Source organism: Cervus elaphus, chromosome 12 (assembly GCF_910594005.1).
Source record: "Cervus elaphus chromosome 12, mCerEla1.1, whole genome shotgun sequence".
NCBI classification, from domain to species: domain Eukaryota; kingdom Metazoa; phylum Chordata; class Mammalia; order Artiodactyla; family Cervidae; genus Cervus; species Cervus elaphus.
In genome coordinates this window covers 87,843,105-87,861,686 of record NC_057826.1, presented here as the reverse complement: position 1 = coordinate 87,861,686, position 18,582 = coordinate 87,843,105, and the positions used below count along the sequence as shown (strand labels likewise).

Below are 18,582 nucleotides of genomic sequence, written 5' to 3'. Positions count from 1 at the left end.
GCATGCAGGATTCCCTAGTTGTGGTGAGCAGACTTAGTTGCCCTGTGGCATGTGGGATCTCAGTTCCCAGGCCAGGGATCAAATCCTACATCCCCTGTATTGCAAGGCAGATTCTTAACCACTGGACCACCTGGAGAGTCCATGTAGTATATTTTATATACTCATGAAGACCTGTCTACTTGCACACATGGCTTTGCATAGAATAGGCACTCAATAAATATCTGGTGAGCAAGGAAAAAAAAAAAATGGACTCCAGCAGCTGCCACTTGCTGGAGTCCATTTATTCAGGTCCTCAATGGAGAACAGAAAGAGAAGGTCAGGGGTTGGGAGCCCAGTCAGCCCACTTTCCCCAGCAACCCCTTCTGATGAGTTTGCAGGAAACTGGACGATCAGGTTGAAGCAGGGAGGCAACTGTGCTATAGATCACTGAGCACTGACTCCTTGGCAGGGGCAGCCAAAGCCACTCCCCCCGTCATCCCAGCCAGTGAAGTCAGTGGGAGCCACTCCCTGGGAAGTATAGCCTGGAAGTAGGTTAAGGAGCAATCACAGAGCTGCGAGGCCCTAGCCCTGCATACACTAACTCTCAGAGGTCATGGGAGTGGGGTGCCTAGCCAGAGAAATTTCTAGTCAATTATGAACCAAACCCCTGGGAACTGGGCAGATGCTGAGCCAAGAGTACAAACCCAGGCCAGACTGGAGGTGGCCAAAAGGAGCTGCCCCAGGCCTGCCAGGGGATCAGGGAGAGCATTTTGTCCTGATTGTAAGTGATGCCCTCTCCTCACCCCTTGGCCTCTTTCATAATAGATTCTGGAGAGGTTGGCAAAGAGGCAGTCAGTGCATCTTACTCAACCCTGGCTGTGGATGCCCCCAGGATCACTCTGGCACCATCTAGGCCTCTGATATACTATTTTAAACCAAACACCTTTTCAAAAAAAAAAAAAAAAACTGTCCATTTGGACCAGTCGTTTTACTCAAGGGACAGAGGCTGTTATACACAACAGAGGTCTGGTGTCTGGAAAAGCTGGGCATCTTTAGAAGAGCTTGGAATGAAAAAAATAAAAAGCCCATCCTTCTGAGTGAGGCCAGCCAAGCCAGCTGGAGAAGGCAGCACACCGTAGGGGGTTGCCAAAGGACCGTGGGCCAAACCATTGTATAAGCTCCCCAGTATTGGAAGGGATGAAAAAAAAAAAAATCAGGACATGTTTTCAGCTTTGTTCAGGGGCCCAGAACATGCTTTCAACTCCAGGAATCTCTGCTCTTCTCTGCAAATGGAAAATATGACCCATGAGAACAAACTTGACCACTAGAATATGTGCCTAGTCACCCAGCCCTGTAACTTTGGGGTTAGGCGGCGCTATGCCTCATGCCACCTTGTGACCATTTTCCAGAGACCCCTCTGTCCCTCTGAGCAGTTAGCTCACTTTAATGGTAAAGACAGGTCAGTGACCTCAAAATCAAGTACAAAATGTGCATTTATTGACATCTGTGCTGGGCCACACTGGGCTTCTAGCAAGAACAATATAAAAGGAAACAATTAATATAGTTAGCAACGGAGTGCAGTTGTGGATACCAGGTGATGTTTTTCCCAGATTTGGCAGAGGAAATATGATTACCATATATTCAACACTGTAACACTGAACATGCACTGGAGTTCCAGATTCAGCAAAGAAATGTTAGTAACATTTCAAATAACAATATAGTTTATTTCTTTATTTCACCACCTTTTATATGTATGAACTGTGATGTAGGCCTTGCTTACATCCTATGGAGCCAGGCCAAGAAATATGCTTTATATTGATTATTTGACCTTCAACATCCGGCTATCATTAGAGGTGGGCAAAACCATGCAAAAAAGAAAATGAAAGACATTTCCAGGTAGGGCACTAAATGAAGAACGCTTGAAGCCACAGAGTTTGCCCACGGCCAATTTCTTGTGTTTCTTGTAGAGAGAGAACAGGACAGTGGGGCTTTATTCTGACATTTCAGGGGCTTCATGCCAATCAGGGTCACGAGACAAAGACAATAAGTAAGTGAAGGAATGAAGAACCAAACACGCAAGTTGCACCAGAACAGATGGGCTTAAATTAACCGAGTGACAGTTTGGGCATCAGTCCCACACGACTGTCACGTGAGATGGCAGGAGAAGGGAAGTATCACAAGCCTCAGTCGCTCAGAGGCTGCTGAGCAGCCCCGGGAAACCTCAGAGAGGCCACCCCTCCACGCTGGCTGCCCTGGCTTGCCCGCTGCCTCCTTGAGGGCACTCTTCCCCTGACACTGCTTTCAGGGGCGGGCTGGGCCGCGGTGCTCTGGAGGTACTGGAAGGCACTCTGACGGCCCACCTGCCTCTCTACGCAGTTAAAGGTGAGGGCCACTCCCACATTGGCCTTCATGACTCTGGACGAGCCATCGGATGTGCCATCAAAGCACCGGCCGAGCGCAATCTCCTTGGCCGTGCGAGGGTCCTGGTCAGTGACAGTGTAGATGCCATAGTTGTGGCCCAGTGGGTCCAAGGGCGCCAGCATGGTGTACTCGCTGGTGTTGTTGTTGACCGCCAGCGGTAGGTGGTTGACCAGGTACTCATGCAGCATAGAGTTTACACTGGCTCGTTGGCAGCTGCCCTGGGGGATGACCTTCACCAGCGTGCGGTCCACACGGTCCTGGTCGTAGAGCATCCCGCTGCACTTGAACTCCAAGCAGGCAGAGGAGACGTTGGGCTGGTCCCTGTCCCGTGTGCTCCTCACATCCCGGATTCCATACAGCTTCCCCACCGTCCGCCGGTGGGTGCCCCCCATGTTACGGGACCGCACATTTATCTCCGGCAGCCCCACAATCCTCACCTTGATGTAGCAAGCCCTGAACTCCATTGGCTTGGGCCACCAGGCCAAGTAGTCTTCAGTCCAGCTCATGGGGTCGTCATCGTTGAAAGGGACTGTGTTATAGTCGTACCGATCCCCCTCGATCTGGTAGAACCGGAAATGGGCCGCACTGGGTGGTGCGTCCTCGCATGCCTGGAGGTTCTCAAATGCATAGATGGGCCCATTGCCCTCCTCAGCTGAGTTGGGCCTTGGCTTGGCCATGCTGATCTGGAAAGCCGTCTTCTTGACCCGTGGGTCCTCGTGGTCTGTCCGGCGGTACTTAAGCTTGTTGAGGTAGGGCTGAGGGACACCGATTGCATTTGGGTTGAATTTGGGAGAAGACTCCACTGCTTCCAGTTCTTCCCCAGCCAGGCTGGCCAAGACGTAGGCAGAGTAAGCATCGGGGGACTGGTCGTCACAGAAGGCAGGCAGGCAGGCCCCATTGGGACCCGTGAGGACACTGTCAAAGCGGCCCCAGGCCCTGGGGTTGGAGGAGAAGCCAGTCCTGGGCTCCAGGTTGATCACAGAGACCACGACCCCCTGGATCTGCTCACTGGGCAAGAACCTCTCACTCCGGTAGGCCCTCACCTTGATGAAGCACCTCCTGCTTTCCGGGACATCCAGGTTAAAAAGCCGCCTCTCACGGATCTCCATGTTGCCCACCAGGAAGGTCCTGTCTTCCCTTCTGTTCCGCCTTTGGCTTTCAGGTTTGAAGTCACCTTCCTCCTCCCACAGCCCTGTGTCTGGGTTGAGCGACCAGAGTTTCATCATGGACACATGCTCTGGCATCTTGACCTGGGTTGAGTCAAGATGAACCTTCACCTTGCCAACATTAAGGGACTCTGAGGTGGCTTCATCCCTGAAGTCCACAGAGAACATGCCATATGTCCGAAGAGGGAAAGTGTCTCCTTCATCATTGATGAAGTTCAGGTCACTCTGGGCAGCAGTAGCTGTGGAAATATTCCGGGGATCCAGGAAGGTCACACTGGCCTTTACTTTTCCCAGGTAGGGCTCCCCGTTCTGCCGGTAGAAGCTCTTGGATGGGATCTCCAGCTCAGCCATAGGGTCTTCACCAGCCATGTCCCCCAAGGGGATAATGTTGGTCTCCATGGCCTCCAAGGTGATGGGCTCTTTCCGCCGAAGCATCTTGATCTCATGGAACACAGCACTCCCCTTCTTATTGAACGGCAGCACTTTGGTGGTGTTGACGAACTTCTGCATCCTGTCCACAAATGTGAGCACCAGCCTCTCTGTGTCCTGAGGGACGTGGAGAGTGAACGTGCCCTTGTAGCCAGTCATGCTCACACGAGTGTTCCCCATGTACACGTGGCCGAAGCGCAGGGGTTCCCCGTTGTCGGCTGCGCTGACTCGGCCCCGCACGATTCTCCGAGTCTCCGTACATCGCTGGCAGCTGCACTCGGTGGCCACCTTGGTGGGCAGCGTGTACCCGCTGCACTGGATGTCCCTCTCCTCTGTTTTGGAGATCCCACAGCAGTGCTCCACAGCATCTCGGCACCTGATCCCATTATCCTGCTGCCCTGCACAGGTCTTGACAGGGCAACGACCCACGTCATAGTAGAAGGAGTTGGTGGCATTCTGGAAACAGTCATGGGGCAGCCGGATAAGGTAGCTCTCGGGGGTTGGGTTGCAAGGAATCTCATCAGGGGCTATGGAGGGAAATAGTTCAGACATTAAATGCAAGTCCTTTTCCTACACGAAGGGCATCTCAACCTCACCTTTCTGACCTCAGGTTTTCAAAGCACTGGCATGGTCCCAACTCTCACAGAACTCCTCTGAGGGAGAGTGGATAGCCATTACTAATTCCATTTTATCCTTGGAGAAACAGAGTTCCTTGCAGAGACCACTATAGTAATGGTTGTCATTGGAGGGACCTTGAAAATTTGTGAGGGTATTCTGAATTACCACCAAAACTGGGAGTGCTACTGGCTTATCATGGGCGGGGCGGGCTTGTAGCTCTGTTTTCTGCAGTGCCTGGCACTGTGTGGCATGAAGAATTTTACTGCATTCTGCTTTCACATATTCTATAGACATTCATGTACATGGAAAGCATGTTTAAATGATCAGAACCTGGTTTTTTATACATGGTTTTACCATGCATTGAGTTTTTGAAGGATGCAACTACCATATAAATCAAGCTAAGATTGTACTTTGTTTAGCTTGGTAAAATACCAAGAACTGCTTCTTGTCTCAGAAAAATCACCTCCCTACAACTGCCCAAGGAATGTGAAACAATGCCCCACTACACGTCACATTCATAGTGACTGGATTCAAGTGCAAGTGTCTGACTTCCTGGTGGGTGTTCTTGTGTCATGAACACTTACATCTTTAAACACATATGATTTTGCATTAAAATTATTTTTTTATATTTCCATTTTACGTCATTAGGAGCATGTCCATATAGATATCTTAAAATCACATATAGTTATTATCTATAAATTTAGCTTTAGAATAGTAAACTACTTTTTAGTTTAAAATATTAAACATGTGAAGTATTAAGAATAACTGTGACAAGCAGGGAGCGCTGGTATAACGAGCTGGGAACCACGGTTGTTGACAGGGTTCCACATCTCATCCGCCAAGGTCCAAGTGCCCTGTGTCCTGTCTGTCCTCAGCTGTGTTGCTCACTGGAGTCTGTGAAATATTCCAGATTCCTCCCAACAAACTTCCTCCTGCCTTTTGTTTGGTTTTGTTTAGGCCAATTACTAAGATATCCTCCTTCCCCCTCACTTCGCAAGTACAGGTTCCTGACTGGTCTCAGCCTCTGGTCTCCCCTCCTCCAGCTCACTTCTAGAAGCCAGCTTTAATCAGGTCACCCTTTCTTGTAAAGCCCCCTCAGTTGCCTGCTTCTCTAACTTTGCTCACGCTGGCCCTTGATCTGGAACTCCCCCACCTCCCTGCACACAGACCCTGGTCATTGTTTAACATCAGGGGTTCACAATACTGGCCACGAATTAGAATTCCTGGGGAGAGCTTTTAACCTGAGTGTTCCCAGGCCACATTCCAAAGCAATAAAATCAAGCTCCCTGGAGGTAAAACCCAGGCAACAATATTTTTTAAGAACTCACAGGTGGACCTACTGTATAACACAGGAAACTCTGCTCCGTGTTATGTGGCAGCCGGGATGGGAAGGGAGTTTGAGGGAGAATGGATAAATGTACACATATGGCTGAGTCCCTCCACTCTTCACCTGAAACTACCACAACATCGTTAATCAGTTATTTGTGCACACGTGCTAAGTCACTTCAGTCGTGTCCGACTCATTGTGACCCTGTGGACTGTAGCCCACCAGGCTCCTCTGTCCTTGAGATTCTCCAGGCAAGAATACTGGGTGGGTTGCCAAGCCCTCCTCCAGGGGTTCTTCCCGACCCAGGGATCGAAACTGCATCTCCTGCAACTGCTGCATTGCAGGCAGATTCTTTACCACTGAGCCACCAGGGAAGCCCTAATCGGCTATACCCCAATACAAAATTAAAAGTTAAAAAAAAACTCAATAGTTGATCCCAGTGGGTGACCAAAGCCAAAACCACCGTTTAAGCCTCCAGCAACAAGCCACAACAGTCCTTCCCACCTGGAAGTTCTCTGTTTCTCATCTGTAATATCCACAACTCCTTATCTCCTGTTTCAGCTGCATTTTTTCTCTCTCTACTGACTTGTCCCTTATTTCTCCACCCCTCCTGGAGTGGCAGATCTGGGAGGGTAGGACCCAGGTCTGTGCCATCTTTGTGCCCCAGAAAGCACAGCACTGCGCCCAGCCCAGGACAGCCCACGTTTTGACTGTTCGGTTATGCCCGCTGTGGCAGGGGTTCCCCAGGGGCCCTGCCAGGCTTACCTATGACAGTCAGCTGGGCGATGCGGGACTTCGCAGCCCCAGCATCGCTCTGGGCCTTGCAGAAGTACTCCCCGGCCTGGTCCCGCTGCAGATTCCTCAGCACCAGCTTGCTGTCATGCTTGTAGAGGGAGGGGTCCAACAGTGTGTTGTTATGGTACCTGCAAGGGATGGAGAGGGACAGCCTGAGGGGGCAGTGGAAGGGCTGGTATCCTTAAGGACAGTGTCAGGAGCCAGGCAGATGATGGACAGTTCCCTGCAGATGCCAACTCTGCAACTGACTTGACTCATTCAAGAGCACTGACTGGCCTGGGAGCCAGGGGACTTGCTTCGCAGTCTCAGCCCCTCTGCTGGCTGGCTATGGACCCTTGGATGAATCCTTTCACCTCTGAGCTTCAACTTCCTGTTCCATTCATATGAAATAGATGCTATGATTCCTAGCTGATCTGTAGAATTATTGCTGCTGCTGCTGTTAAGTCACTTCAGTCGTGTCCGACTCTGTGCAACCCCATAGACGGCAGCCCACCAGGCTCCCCTGTCCCTGGGATTCTCCAGGCAAAAACACTGGAGTGGGTTGCCATTTCCTTCTGCAATGCATGAAAGTGAAAAGTGAAAGTGAAGTCGCTCAGTCGTGTCCGACTCTTAGTGACCCCATGGACTGCAGCCTACCAGGCTCCTCCATCCATGGGATTTTCCAGGCAAAAGTACTGGAGTGGGGTGCCATTGCCTTCTCCGATAGAATTGTTGAGAGGGTCAAATAAGATAATGGCTGTAAAATGTTTGTGAAGGGTAAAGGACAGCCACTGGGAACTCTAACCTTGTTTGCCTTTGGGAAGTTAGGACTGGGAAACCTGGTTCTGTGTCCCAAGGATATAGAGTCAGGACCCCAAGACCACAGTGGCTCTGTAGGGACCCCAGCTTCAATAGGACAACAGGGCTTGCTGGTTGTCTGAGTGGCCTCAACCCTATTGGCCCCAACTTTAAAAAAACATTTTTTTTTTTGGCTGAACCACACTGCATATTAGAATCTTAGTTCCCTGACAAGGGATCAAAACTACACCCCTTGCAGTCTTAACCACTGGACCACCAGAGAAGTCCCCAACTGGCCCCCACTTTTAAGTGTCCATTCCCTGATGATGGACCAGGGCTTTGTGTGTGGGGGTGCATGCACGCTCAGTCACATCCGACTCTTTGTGACCGCATGGACTGTAGCCTTCCAGGCTCTTCTGTCCATGGAATTTTCCAAGCAAGAATCCTGGAGTGCGTTGCCATCTCCTACTCCAGGGGATCTTCCTGACCCAGGGATCGAACCCACGTCTCTTGCATTTCCTGCACTGGCAGCAGGCTCTTCACCACTGCAGTGCCTAGGAAGCCACACCAGAGCCTTACTTGTAACTTTATTCTGCTGGTTATTGTCATGATTGACAACTCCAGACCCAGTGCAAGAAAGCTCTGGTTTTCCAAGAGGAGAATCAGGCCAGATACGTGGCAGCATACTCACCAGAAATACTTGTCTGGTTTGGGCTTCCCTGTGGCCTTACAGCATAGGGACACGCTCTGCCCGGCTCTTCGTGCCTTCGTCTCAGGGTTCATCACAATGTACGGCGTTTCTGAGACAGGGATGAGAAACGGTGTCTGGGGTTTTTCTTTGTGACAGGTTCTCCAGAGCCTTGCCCCCTCAGGTATTTTGACATGTGTTAAAATTGTACAATTTCACACATACACCCTAGCCCGCTTCTAATGGTCCTAACAGAGTCCACTCCCTCCATCCACTCAGATGGGACCCGCTCCCATAGCCTTTTGGGCAGTATCTGGGTGAGGCAGTGGCGAGCCAAGGGGACTCTGTACCAGGCAAGATTCCCCAGCATTGCCCTTGAGACAGAGCTGGCTGTTGCAAATAGTGCAGTACCTTGTCTTCTGATTCCAGCAGAATTTTCTGGCCATTCTGCACTGTTTCTGAATTTCCCCAGCCTCTCTCTCTACGACCTCCAAGCCTTACACTATACTGTCATTGACTCTTTTAGATTAGTTGGCAGGAAAGAACTTATACATCTGAGGAAGCAAGCCATGCCACTATCTGGGGGAAGAATACTCCAAGCAGAGTATATAGCAAGTGCAAAGGCCCTGAGGCAGGTGTGCACCTGTGTAGTTGAGGAATAGATAGGAAGCCTTTGTAACTGTAGTAGAGTGACTCAGTGGGGGTGGTGGGGACTGTAATAGGAGAGGAGAGAAGAGGAGAGACGGTAAGTAATGGGTGGGGGGTGGGGAGCCAGATGATGTTGGAACTTGTGGATTTTTTAGTTTTACTCTGGGAAAGCTGGGAAGCCAGCTCTGAGTACTAGAATCCTTGTATTTAAAAGTCCAGCCTTCCTCCCCAGCCCGACCCCAGAGAACTTCAGTACCTGCCCTCACAAACTCCGCCCTGATGGTAGCTGCCTTCAGTCTAGTCTTAGGCACCGTGAGGTGGATAGGCACAAACTTGGTCTTTGTGATCTTCAGGATGCTTTTGCCATCGGGGCACAACCCAGGGACTCGGAACCTCCCACTGCTGTCCGTCCGGGTCAGGAGCTTAGGTGTCTTGCTCAGGAGGTAGACAGCAGCCCCTGGGGCTGGGGCACCCCCAGGGAGGGAGACAGCCCCATAGAGCACGAAGTCCTGACACATGCACGCATCACACTCAGCATTCGGCTTGCCCATGGGGCAGGTAAGGTCACAGGCTGTGGAAAAAGAGGCCACATCAGGACGGCATGTATGGATTCTGGCCCTCCTTCAGCCATGTCCCACCTGCAGAGTCTCATATGCTCCTTCTCATCCTTAGGCCTTTGTTACCCTCCTTAGCAGCCTGCGTAACTAATTCCTACTCATCCTTCAAGACTTAGCTCAGGACACCTCCTCTAGGAGGACGGAACTGAGTCCCCTAAGTGACGATGATTGATCCTGCTCCCACATTATCCCCTAAATCCCCCATCAGTGCACAGAATTACTTGATGCGTGGATGAATGAATGAATGAACCTGTCTCAGTCTGATCCTCTAACCTCTTCTAGGCTATTTCAGCCCCAGCCCCATGCCCTACCTGGTACCAGGAGCAGGGGTGGTACCTGAACAGGCCTGTTCCATGCAATGCCGGCCCTCCTCGGTGGCCTCACTGCACAGCGACACTGTCTCCGCCAAGCAGGTGCGTGATCGGGTCTGGACCCCAGGGTGACCACAAGCAGCAGAACACTTGCTCCAGGGAGACCACAGACTCCAGAGGCTGCGCTCCGTGTCTCGGCGCAAGGATCCTACAAAGAAGACCAGCAGGCGGTCTGACTTCCCTCCCAAGGGGACTCCATCAGGATGCCCGACCCTGAGGCTGCTTTTTCTCAGAGATCCACGCCTCCATTTACATCCTAGATGTCTTTGATATTTATATTTCCTGCAAGGAATTTTCCAACAGATGGACACCAAGAGACTTGAGGAAGTGATGTCTCTTAATTTTCACAATGACACCACCAAATGGGCTATAGGTGCCCCTGAGAGGGACTTACTGGCCAAGCGCTGGGACTTTGATGTGCTGTCCTTGCATGTGGAGGACAGCACCATCTTTACTCTCTCCCTGTGTGAAAACAGCTCCTGCTCCTGCAGAAGGGGCCCTGGGAAGTCAAGACCAGGGGCCTCAGCAACATCAAGGCCCCTCTGCCTACACTCCTCATCCTTGATCTGAGGCCTGTGTGCAAAAAAACGGGGGCCTCGAACCTCACCCTGAGACATTGCCCAGCCTGGGTGCCCGATCCAGGTGACTGCCACTGCCACCTGAGCCTTCAGGGTCAGGCCGTGTGCAATGGCGGACCCCCAGGAAGGCAGGACGCACAGTCAGTAATGGACAGGCCTGCAGCTGGCTCTGAATTACCCAGTATGGGGACAGAGGACAGAAAGAGCATGAACTCTTGGACTCTGCGAACACAGGCCTGGGTTTAAATCCCAGCATTCCACTGACCAGCTGTGTCATTCCAAGAAGTTCCCTAACCTCTGTGAACCTGGAATAACTTTTCAAAATAGAGATTCCTCACAGTCAGTTGTGAAAGTTGAGTAATGGAGATAACTAGCAGTGTCTGGCACAGAGGAACTAAAATAGAAATGAAAACTTAGTGGGCGTTCACCTGCGTTAAGCCCTCTGCATTTATTATCTAATTTAATGCTCATAAAAACCTCCATAAAGTGAAAATATTAGTCGCTCAGTCACGTCCAACTCTTTGCGACCCCATGGACTGTAGCCCACCAGGCTTCTCTGTCCATGGAATTCTCCAGGCGAGAATACTGCCATTCCCTTCTCCAGGGGATCTTCCTGACCCAGGGATTGAACACAGGTCTCCTGAATTACAGGCAGATTCTTTACTGTCTGAGCCACTAGGGAAGCCCAAAACCCCCCATGAAGGTATATTAATACCTCTCTTCCACATGTGAGAAACCTGAGGCTCAGAGAGTTTCAGAAAATCTGCCTAAGGAACACATAGAGACAGTGGGCCCAGATTCAAAGCAGTCCAACTCCAGAGCCTGTGGTCTTCCCCATCAGTAAAATGGATTGAAAGGAAACTATCCATCAACACAGAACACCGTTGGGAACATTATGGCTCTCATGGAACTAACGGGTTATTGTGGAGTTGAAGCACGTGTATGTGTGCGATATACAGAGTTTCCACGGCCAGACGCAGGCCCTGGCCTCCCGCTGTGGGGAGGCTGGTGAGAAGCAGGGAGTGGGGACTGGCCAGGCTCACCTGGAGGGCAGAGGAAGCGCACAGTGTAATTAGAGCAGTTCTGGCCGGGTCGCTGCTCCCTGTTGAGGCACCAGAAGCCCTCGAGGGGGCTGCCGTGGACCACTTGGCCAGTGCTGCCCGCAGGTGTCCAGCTGGTGGTTCGAGCCTCTAGCCGCAGGGGCCGAGCGCACACCCGGTCCCCATAGTAGAACTGAATGGCATCCAGCCGTTCGTAGTCACCCTGCCCACCCGGGTGGTCAATGTTGAACCAGGTCGTCCACTCCCCGGGACCTGAGAGAGAGCCAGAGAGAGCCAGGTGGGAGCCAGGTGGGAGCCCCTGGTGAGCTCAACGCCGGGAGTCATCCCCGCTACCCCTCACCTGCCCCTCACTGGTCTCAGGCCCCATCACATCTCTGTGCAGCATTTCTAGACTCTCTCACCCTTCCGCACACCCCGCTGCCAAAGATTCTCAGCAGCCTGGTTATACCATGTCAGTGACTTCCTGCCTGGTGTCTACCTCCAGCTTCCCTAATCCATCCCCACTCCTCTCCAATACTGCAGTCAGGGTGAGCTTTCTCCATGCAGCCGGGGCCACATCGCTCCCAGCTTTAACACCCTTAGCCAGGTATTAAGGGGCTGATGAGCTGGTACCTCCACCCTCCTCTCTCTGCTTTCTCCCTGCCAGCCTGTGTGCGCTCTGGCCCGAGCAAGCCCTACAGCATTCCTGGGGTCTATCAGGCAGCTTCATGCTTCTGAGCTGTCCTATATACTTGGTCCCTCTGCCTGGACAGAGATGTTGGCCAAGTACCCTTTTTTTTTTTAAGTTCCCTGACCAGGGATTGAACCCAGACTCCCTGCAGGGGAAGCACTGAGTCCTAACCACTGGATGCCAGGGAAGTCCTCAAATGCCTTTTAAAAGTAGATTTCTGTGGAAGTTCCCAAATGGCTCAGTGGGTAAAAGAATCTGCCTGCAATGCAGGAGATGTGGGTTCAATCCCTGGGTCAGGAAGATCCCCTGGAGAAGGGAATGGCAATCCACTCTGGTATTCTTGCCTGAAAAATCCCATGGACAAAGGAGCCTGGCAGGCTACAGTCCAAAGGATCGCAAAGATTGTTGGACACAACTGAGCAAAGCATTTTGTCTATGGAACCCTGACCTTGCCCGCCCCCCCAACTGCAGAGATTCTCTTAACAAGCTCAGTTAAGAGCAACCCCCTCACCCCCATGCTCCCTGCTCCAGCCACAACTCACTGTCCAGGAGGTTAGCAGGCTTGACAAAGACACCTGAGGTCCTCTTCCCAGGCTGGACTCTTCTTACTGACTGAGTGAGCATCATCTGCCTCCCTGAGGGCCAGGAGGAGAAGTGAGAAGTCAAGAAAGTTACAGGGGTCTAGCAGGGCCCTGCTACTAGCCTCTCAGGACGTAGGGAAGCAGTGTGATGTGGGGGATGGAACGTGAGTGCTGGGCGTGGGTTCAGAGTCTCACTCTGCCATTGACTGGCTATATGACCTCAAAAGCTTTATTCTTTTAAATTTGTTTCCTCATAAAATAGAGTTTTACCCTGTTTACAATAGCTAGGACATGGAAGCAACCTAGATGTCCATCAGCAGGTGAATGGATAAGGAAGTTGTGGTACATATACACAATGGAATATTACTCAGCTACAAAAAAGAACGTATTTGAGTCAGTTCTAATGAGATGGATGAAACTGAAAACTATTATACAGAGTGAAGTAAAAGTCAGAAAGAGAAACACCAATACAGTGTATGAACACATATATATATGGAATTTAGAAGACAGTAATGACCGACCATATATGCAAGACAGCAAAAGAGACACAGATGTAAAGAGCAGACTTTTGGGCTGTGTGAGAGAAGGCAAGGGTGGGATGATTTGAGAGAATAGCATTGAAACATGTATATTATCATATGTAAAATAAATGACCAGTGCAAGTTCGATGAATGAAGCAGGGCACTCAAAGCCAGTGACAACCCAGAGGGATGGGGTAGGATGGGGTGGGGAAGGAAGAGGGAGGGGGGTTCACAATGGGGGGACCATGTACATCCATGGCTGATTCATGTCAATGTATGGCAAAAAGCACCACAATATTGTACAGTAATTAGCCTCCAATTAAAATAAATTATTATTTTTTGTAAATAGAGCTGCGCCAACAATCACTGCATCACAGGGTCATGGTGCCTTTTCAAGGTGATGGTGAAGCTAAAGGGACCTGGCATGCAGTGCATGCTCAACCAGTGTGGTTCTCTTTTTGCGTTTGTTCTAGAAAATGGACCAGGGGATGCTGCAAGGCAGCCAGGGCTGCTCCTGTAGGATCTGAGCCCATCCTTCTTGGCAGATGGAACCTTACTTTCCTCATCTTGTAAAACAGAGATATTAGTTTCCACTGCACATGTGGTGGTCCAGTTGGCATGAGGATTCCATAAGGAAACACAAAGTCTCTGAAGTACCTGGCGATTGAGACTATGAGCCCCGGACACTGCCACTTCCTGACTGTGTGACCTTGGGCCAGGTACTTAACTCATCTGACCCCTCATCATAAAGTAAGGATAATAATAGTCCCCATCTCAGATGATTATAGGGATTAAATATGCGTCTTCATAAAATCCACTTAGAATAATGCCTGGCACAGAATGTTTGCTGAATAAAGTATTAGCAACTCCATTTAGCTCAAGACCTAGACAACAGATGTCCGTTTCCCTCCTCCTGGCAAAGTTTGACTTTGGGAATCCACCCTCACCCTCATAGAATCTGGCTGGAGGAGTGGACCTTTAATTTTTTTTTTTTTGGCCACACCATGCAGCCTGTGGGAGCTTAGTTCCCCAGTCAGGGACTGAGTCAGTGCCTCTGCACGGGAAGTATGAAGTCGTAACCACTGGCCACCAGGGAAGTCCCAGTCCTTTAGTTTTCTGACCACAGCTGGCAAACTCTCCCTGAGGAAGGGTATGGGGACCTCTGAGCCACAGGCAGTGAGCCTCCAGGCCCAACCCACCTGAGGCTGAGTTGGAGGCTCCAAAACAGAAAGGTGAGAGGACAGCAGAGGCCTGCAAAAGCTTCAAAAGGCAATTCACTCTCATGGGAGAGTCAAATTAGTATTCTCTTTGCTGCTTAACTGGGGGTGATGGTAGCTCTTTTAATCAAATTAATCTGATTTCCCTTCAGATTGCTGAATGTCAATCATCTTCATCACCAACAGCTGTCAGGGTAGAAAGAGCAAGGCAGGAGGTGGGCACATAGAGGGTTTGGCAAGATGCTCAGACAGCCCTTGTTCCTGCATCTGCAGTCACAAAGCCTGCAGTGCTCATAGCTCTAAGGAGAATTCTGAGCATTTTTTGCTTTACCTGAGTATGTGGCTAGAAATCAGAAAAAGAAAGGGAGGTGGGAGAGAGTATGCAGCCTGGTGCTGTGAGCTCTGATGCTCAGATGCCTCGGGGAGCCCACCGGGTAAATTCTCTCCACCTGTTCCCTGGCAAACTTGCAGTCACCAGAGAATGGGGTCCAAGGACAAGGAGACCAGAAGGGGTTCTAGTGTCTCTGTGAAATTTGGCTACAGGGTCTAAATGAATTTTCATGAAACTAAAATCAGATTTCACCCTAAATCCGGATGTGACAACTCAGGGATTCCTTTTGCTTTGGCTATCAGGAAGCTCAGAGCCAAATTTAGCACTCAGGGGGCAGTGGTGACCCTCTTTATCTTTTTTCCTCCTTCTGAATGACAGCTTATCCCTCTCCTCATTTAAAAGATTCTGTCCTGTGAGTTTTAACATTGGGACCTATCTTAAACCCTTTAGGAAAACAAGCAGGGTATAAACTATGAATAAATAGATAAACCAGCCTCGGGTCTTAGTGCCACGGCTATAGTTTAAGGCAGGTGCAGAGTTGGGTCCCAGACCAAATGTGACTTCCCTATGGCAAGTAGCAGCTTAGAGAGACAGGAGATACTTAGCCTGTACCCAACGCTGAGGTGATCTCCAAAACTAGGAGAAAGAACATGCAGGCCTTCGTCCCCGCCATCTTTCCCCCGGTCCTGTGGGGAAAGGGGCAGGAGCTGAGTGAGGGTTCCTTCACAGAGTTGGAGTCCCTGGAATGCAATCCCTGAGAAGTTTCTCAGATCAGTGACCTGCAAAGAAACAAAGCTCGTCAGGTTCCATATCTCTGAGTTGACTCCGAGGTTTTGAGCAGAACTATTTCTTTTCTTTCTTTTAAAAACTTTTTTATTCATTTATTTTTTTGGCTGCACCTTGCCACATGTGGGGTCTTAGTAACCCAACCAGGGATTGAACCTGCACCCCCTGCATTGGAAGTATGGAATCTTCACCACTGGACTGCCAGGGAAGTCCCCAGAACTATTTCTTGACCTATCAAAGGTGAAAGGTGGACAGAATGAAGTCTTGTGAGGATGATACCTGCCCACATTGCAAATCTGGGCAGCTTGGGAAAGGCAGAGAGTCAGAATCTCATTCACATGAGGCAGACCTGGATTCAAACCCCAGGTCCAGGTGCTAGGACCCCACCTCGAGATGGGACATAAGGGACAGTCGGGGTGAGATGTTTCCTTGCCAGTGAGGGGGTGCCTGGGCTCACCCCCAGCATCCTCTGGGTGACTCACTTCCAAGACCCAGGCTTGGGGACCTGTTTTGCTGCCCTTGGTGGGACTCACGTTCCTGCACAGCAGGGCTACATATGAAGGCTGGGCAGCCCCGGCCCCACCACAGCAGCCTCTCACAGGACCGGCAAGCTGGAGGGTGCAGATGATTCAGACACACCAGCTCCGTGAACACATTCCCAGATGTGCACAGGCTGCAGATGGAACACATTTCTGGCCTGCCTAGGAGTCACACAGCCAGGAGCCTGCTGGAGGAGAGCAGCGGGGACCCACGGGAGAGGCCAGGGCCCCCCAGTAACTGCTGAGTGGGGGTTAGGGGCTGCAGGGACAGGAAGAGGAGCTCCCCTGTTCTCCCCTGGCCTGGTAATAGGGCCAGGACCCAGGCTCCCGCTCAATTTTCTCTCTCCCCAGACCTCTGGCCAACCCAGATTCTGACCAGTGCCTGGAAATTCAAGAGGGATTCACTTCAACCTCCAAAGTCCAGGGTGTGGTGAGAAATGGGAGAGTCCTCCTTTCTGGAAAAAGAGATTCAAAAGCACTTAGTTGTCCCAGAAGAAGAACAGACCAAGCCCACGCTGCAGACCATCCAGCTCTAAGGCCGCTAACTCCGCTACCCGTCTCTCAGCCCTGAGAACGGAGTGCAGGGTCTCCAGGGTCTCCAGGGTCTCCAGCTCTTGTGGGCTCCGAGCCGAGGGCTGAGCGCTCCCCAGGGCCTGCACGGCCCTCAGTCTGGGACTGCTCTGGGACTGTCTGGAGCCAAAGTGGCTTGAGGCACCTTGTGGAAAAACCATTTCCCATCTGGCAGCCCACGGAAGTTTCCTCAGCATAAGCTCTGCTGGTGAGGCTCCCCAATCCGCAGGTCTCAGAGCGCTCAGACAGAGAAGGCTGGCTGACCGCAGGAAAAAGGGCAAGTACCCAGAGGTAAGCGACCCTGACAGGGGCCCTCTGAGGGCCCCTATCCTCACGTCGGGGAGGGAGAAGACTTGGGGCCAGCTCCAAGGAAGAAAGGCGAGTCTTGTCTGCGGGAAGTGAGGCAGCTGGCCAGGGGTGCCCAGGGGCAGCTGAGCCAGGCTGAGGGGTGCAGGGGCGGGCTAAGGAGAACAGGAGTGGGGCTCACCGTGTCTTGAGCAGGACTCCTCAGCTGGGGGCTCCACGCTTTCCTCTCTCCAGCAGGCCAGCCACCGGGCCTTATATAGCACAGCTGGAGGCTCAGCCTGTGGCAGTGCGCCACGGGAAGCAGCCGCGAAACCAGATCTGAGCCTGAGGAAGCTCAGCCTTCTCCTCCCCTCCCCACATCCCCAGCGGCTTCCAGAGGCCCGATTTCACTTCCAGACCCTCAGGGGGAGATGCCGCAGGGCCTGGGGATGGGCCAGGTGGGCAGCTGCCCGGGGGCTCCATACACCAGAGCAGAGGGATGGGTGGGGAGGCAGGGGCTCGGGCAGCAGCCCTGGGGAGGGGCCAATTCTGGGGAATTCTACGTGTGGGTGGCGCTTCATGGCTCGGGGTGGTATGCTCTTGCCTAAGCTTTGCCTGCTGATCCCCAACATTCCCTGGCCCCGGCCCACCTATGCAGAGAAAGAACTTTGCTGCCCTTAGCACATACCCCGAGTTCTCTTAGGCACACGGATCACCTGGCCTCTCAACCCGGGCTGCCTTGTCTGATTGGGCAACTACTCGGCCTCTGTGGCTCTGAGGGAGCACTCAGGGACCCTCTGAAGGGACAAGGGGCAGAGGGATTGTGGGGCCAGGAGGAGAACAGTTCTTTCACCCCTTCCTGCCTTCATTTGGGTGCCTGCCTATACCCAATGGATCTGAGAGGAATCCCTGCATATGGATTCTCTGAGATCGTGCCAGATGCTCATATATGTGCAAGTGTGTGTGTGTGAGAGAGAGTGTGTGTGTGCGTGTGAGAGTACTTTGGGTACGGGCACCCACCAGCAATGAGCAGCCACCTTACACACAGGTGGCATAAGCAGCTGCTCGTGTTTCCAGACTTTAGCTGCCTCCCCCCGCGGCATGAGCTTGCCTCTCCTCACAGGCAGCAGTTCTATAATTGTAGCATGCATTAGAAACCCCTGGAGAGCTTGTGAAAGCACAGATGCTGGACCCCACACCCAGGCTTTCTGGTTCAGTAGATCTGAAGCGAGGCCTGAGACTTTGCATTTTTTTTTTCCTTTGGAGACTTTGCATTTCTGACAAGCTCCCAGGTGATTTTGATGGGCTGGTTTATGGACCACCCAAGGAGAGAGTCCTGGGTGAAGGCACAAGATGGGGAGGGGGTGAACCAGGGAGACCGCAGGAGTTGCCAAGGTTTGCCTTACATCCCAGGCTCAACGGGCCTAGGCTGGGCTTTCTGCCTTATGTGGGGCCTGGAGACGGAGGCCTGGCTCATGTGGCCCTCCACACCAGTGTCAGCTCCCTCTTTCCACACACTATCAACGAGCACCTGTTTGGAGCAGGCTCTAGACTCAGTACTGGGAGGACATAGGGAGAAGACATCATGATTTCAGAGGAAAAAGCCC

General features: G+C 51.7%; 1 protein-coding gene and 1 long non-coding RNA gene across 5 annotated transcripts in view; one reads left to right on the top strand and one right to left on the bottom strand.

The window, feature by feature from the left end:
* Positions 1-1,454: 1,454 nt before the first annotated feature.
* Positions 1,455-17,463, bottom strand: LOC122704840 (cartilage intermediate layer protein). 2 transcript variants are annotated; one of them, XM_043919897.1, is made up of 9 exons: positions 17,178-17,463; positions 15,408-15,574; positions 12,688-12,780; positions 11,458-11,727; positions 9,802-9,984; positions 9,105-9,419; positions 8,204-8,312; positions 6,706-6,863; positions 1,455-4,522 (listed from the first exon to the last, which is right to left on the bottom strand). In XM_043919897.1, exons 2-9 carry the CDS (start codon positions 15,466-15,468, stop codon positions 2,163-2,165), a joined length of 3,549 nt encoding a protein of 1,182 aa, XP_043775832.1. In that variant the 5' UTR covers positions 15,469-15,574; positions 17,178-17,463; the 3' UTR covers positions 1,455-2,162. The 2 variants fall into 2 exon arrangements, with proteins under 2 accessions (XP_043775832.1, XP_043775833.1); XM_043919898.1 differs by lacking the exon at positions 11,458-11,727 and having other exon boundaries at positions 17,178-17,462.
* Positions 16,115-18,582, top strand: part of LOC122704843 — a 46,718-nt gene continuing 44,250 nt past the window's right edge. For all 3 annotated transcript variants that reach the window (XR_006343953.1, XR_006343954.1, XR_006343952.1), the window contains exon 1: positions 16,115-16,981. This is a non-coding gene — a long non-coding RNA (uncharacterized LOC122704843). The remainder of the gene's footprint in view (positions 16,982-18,582) is intronic.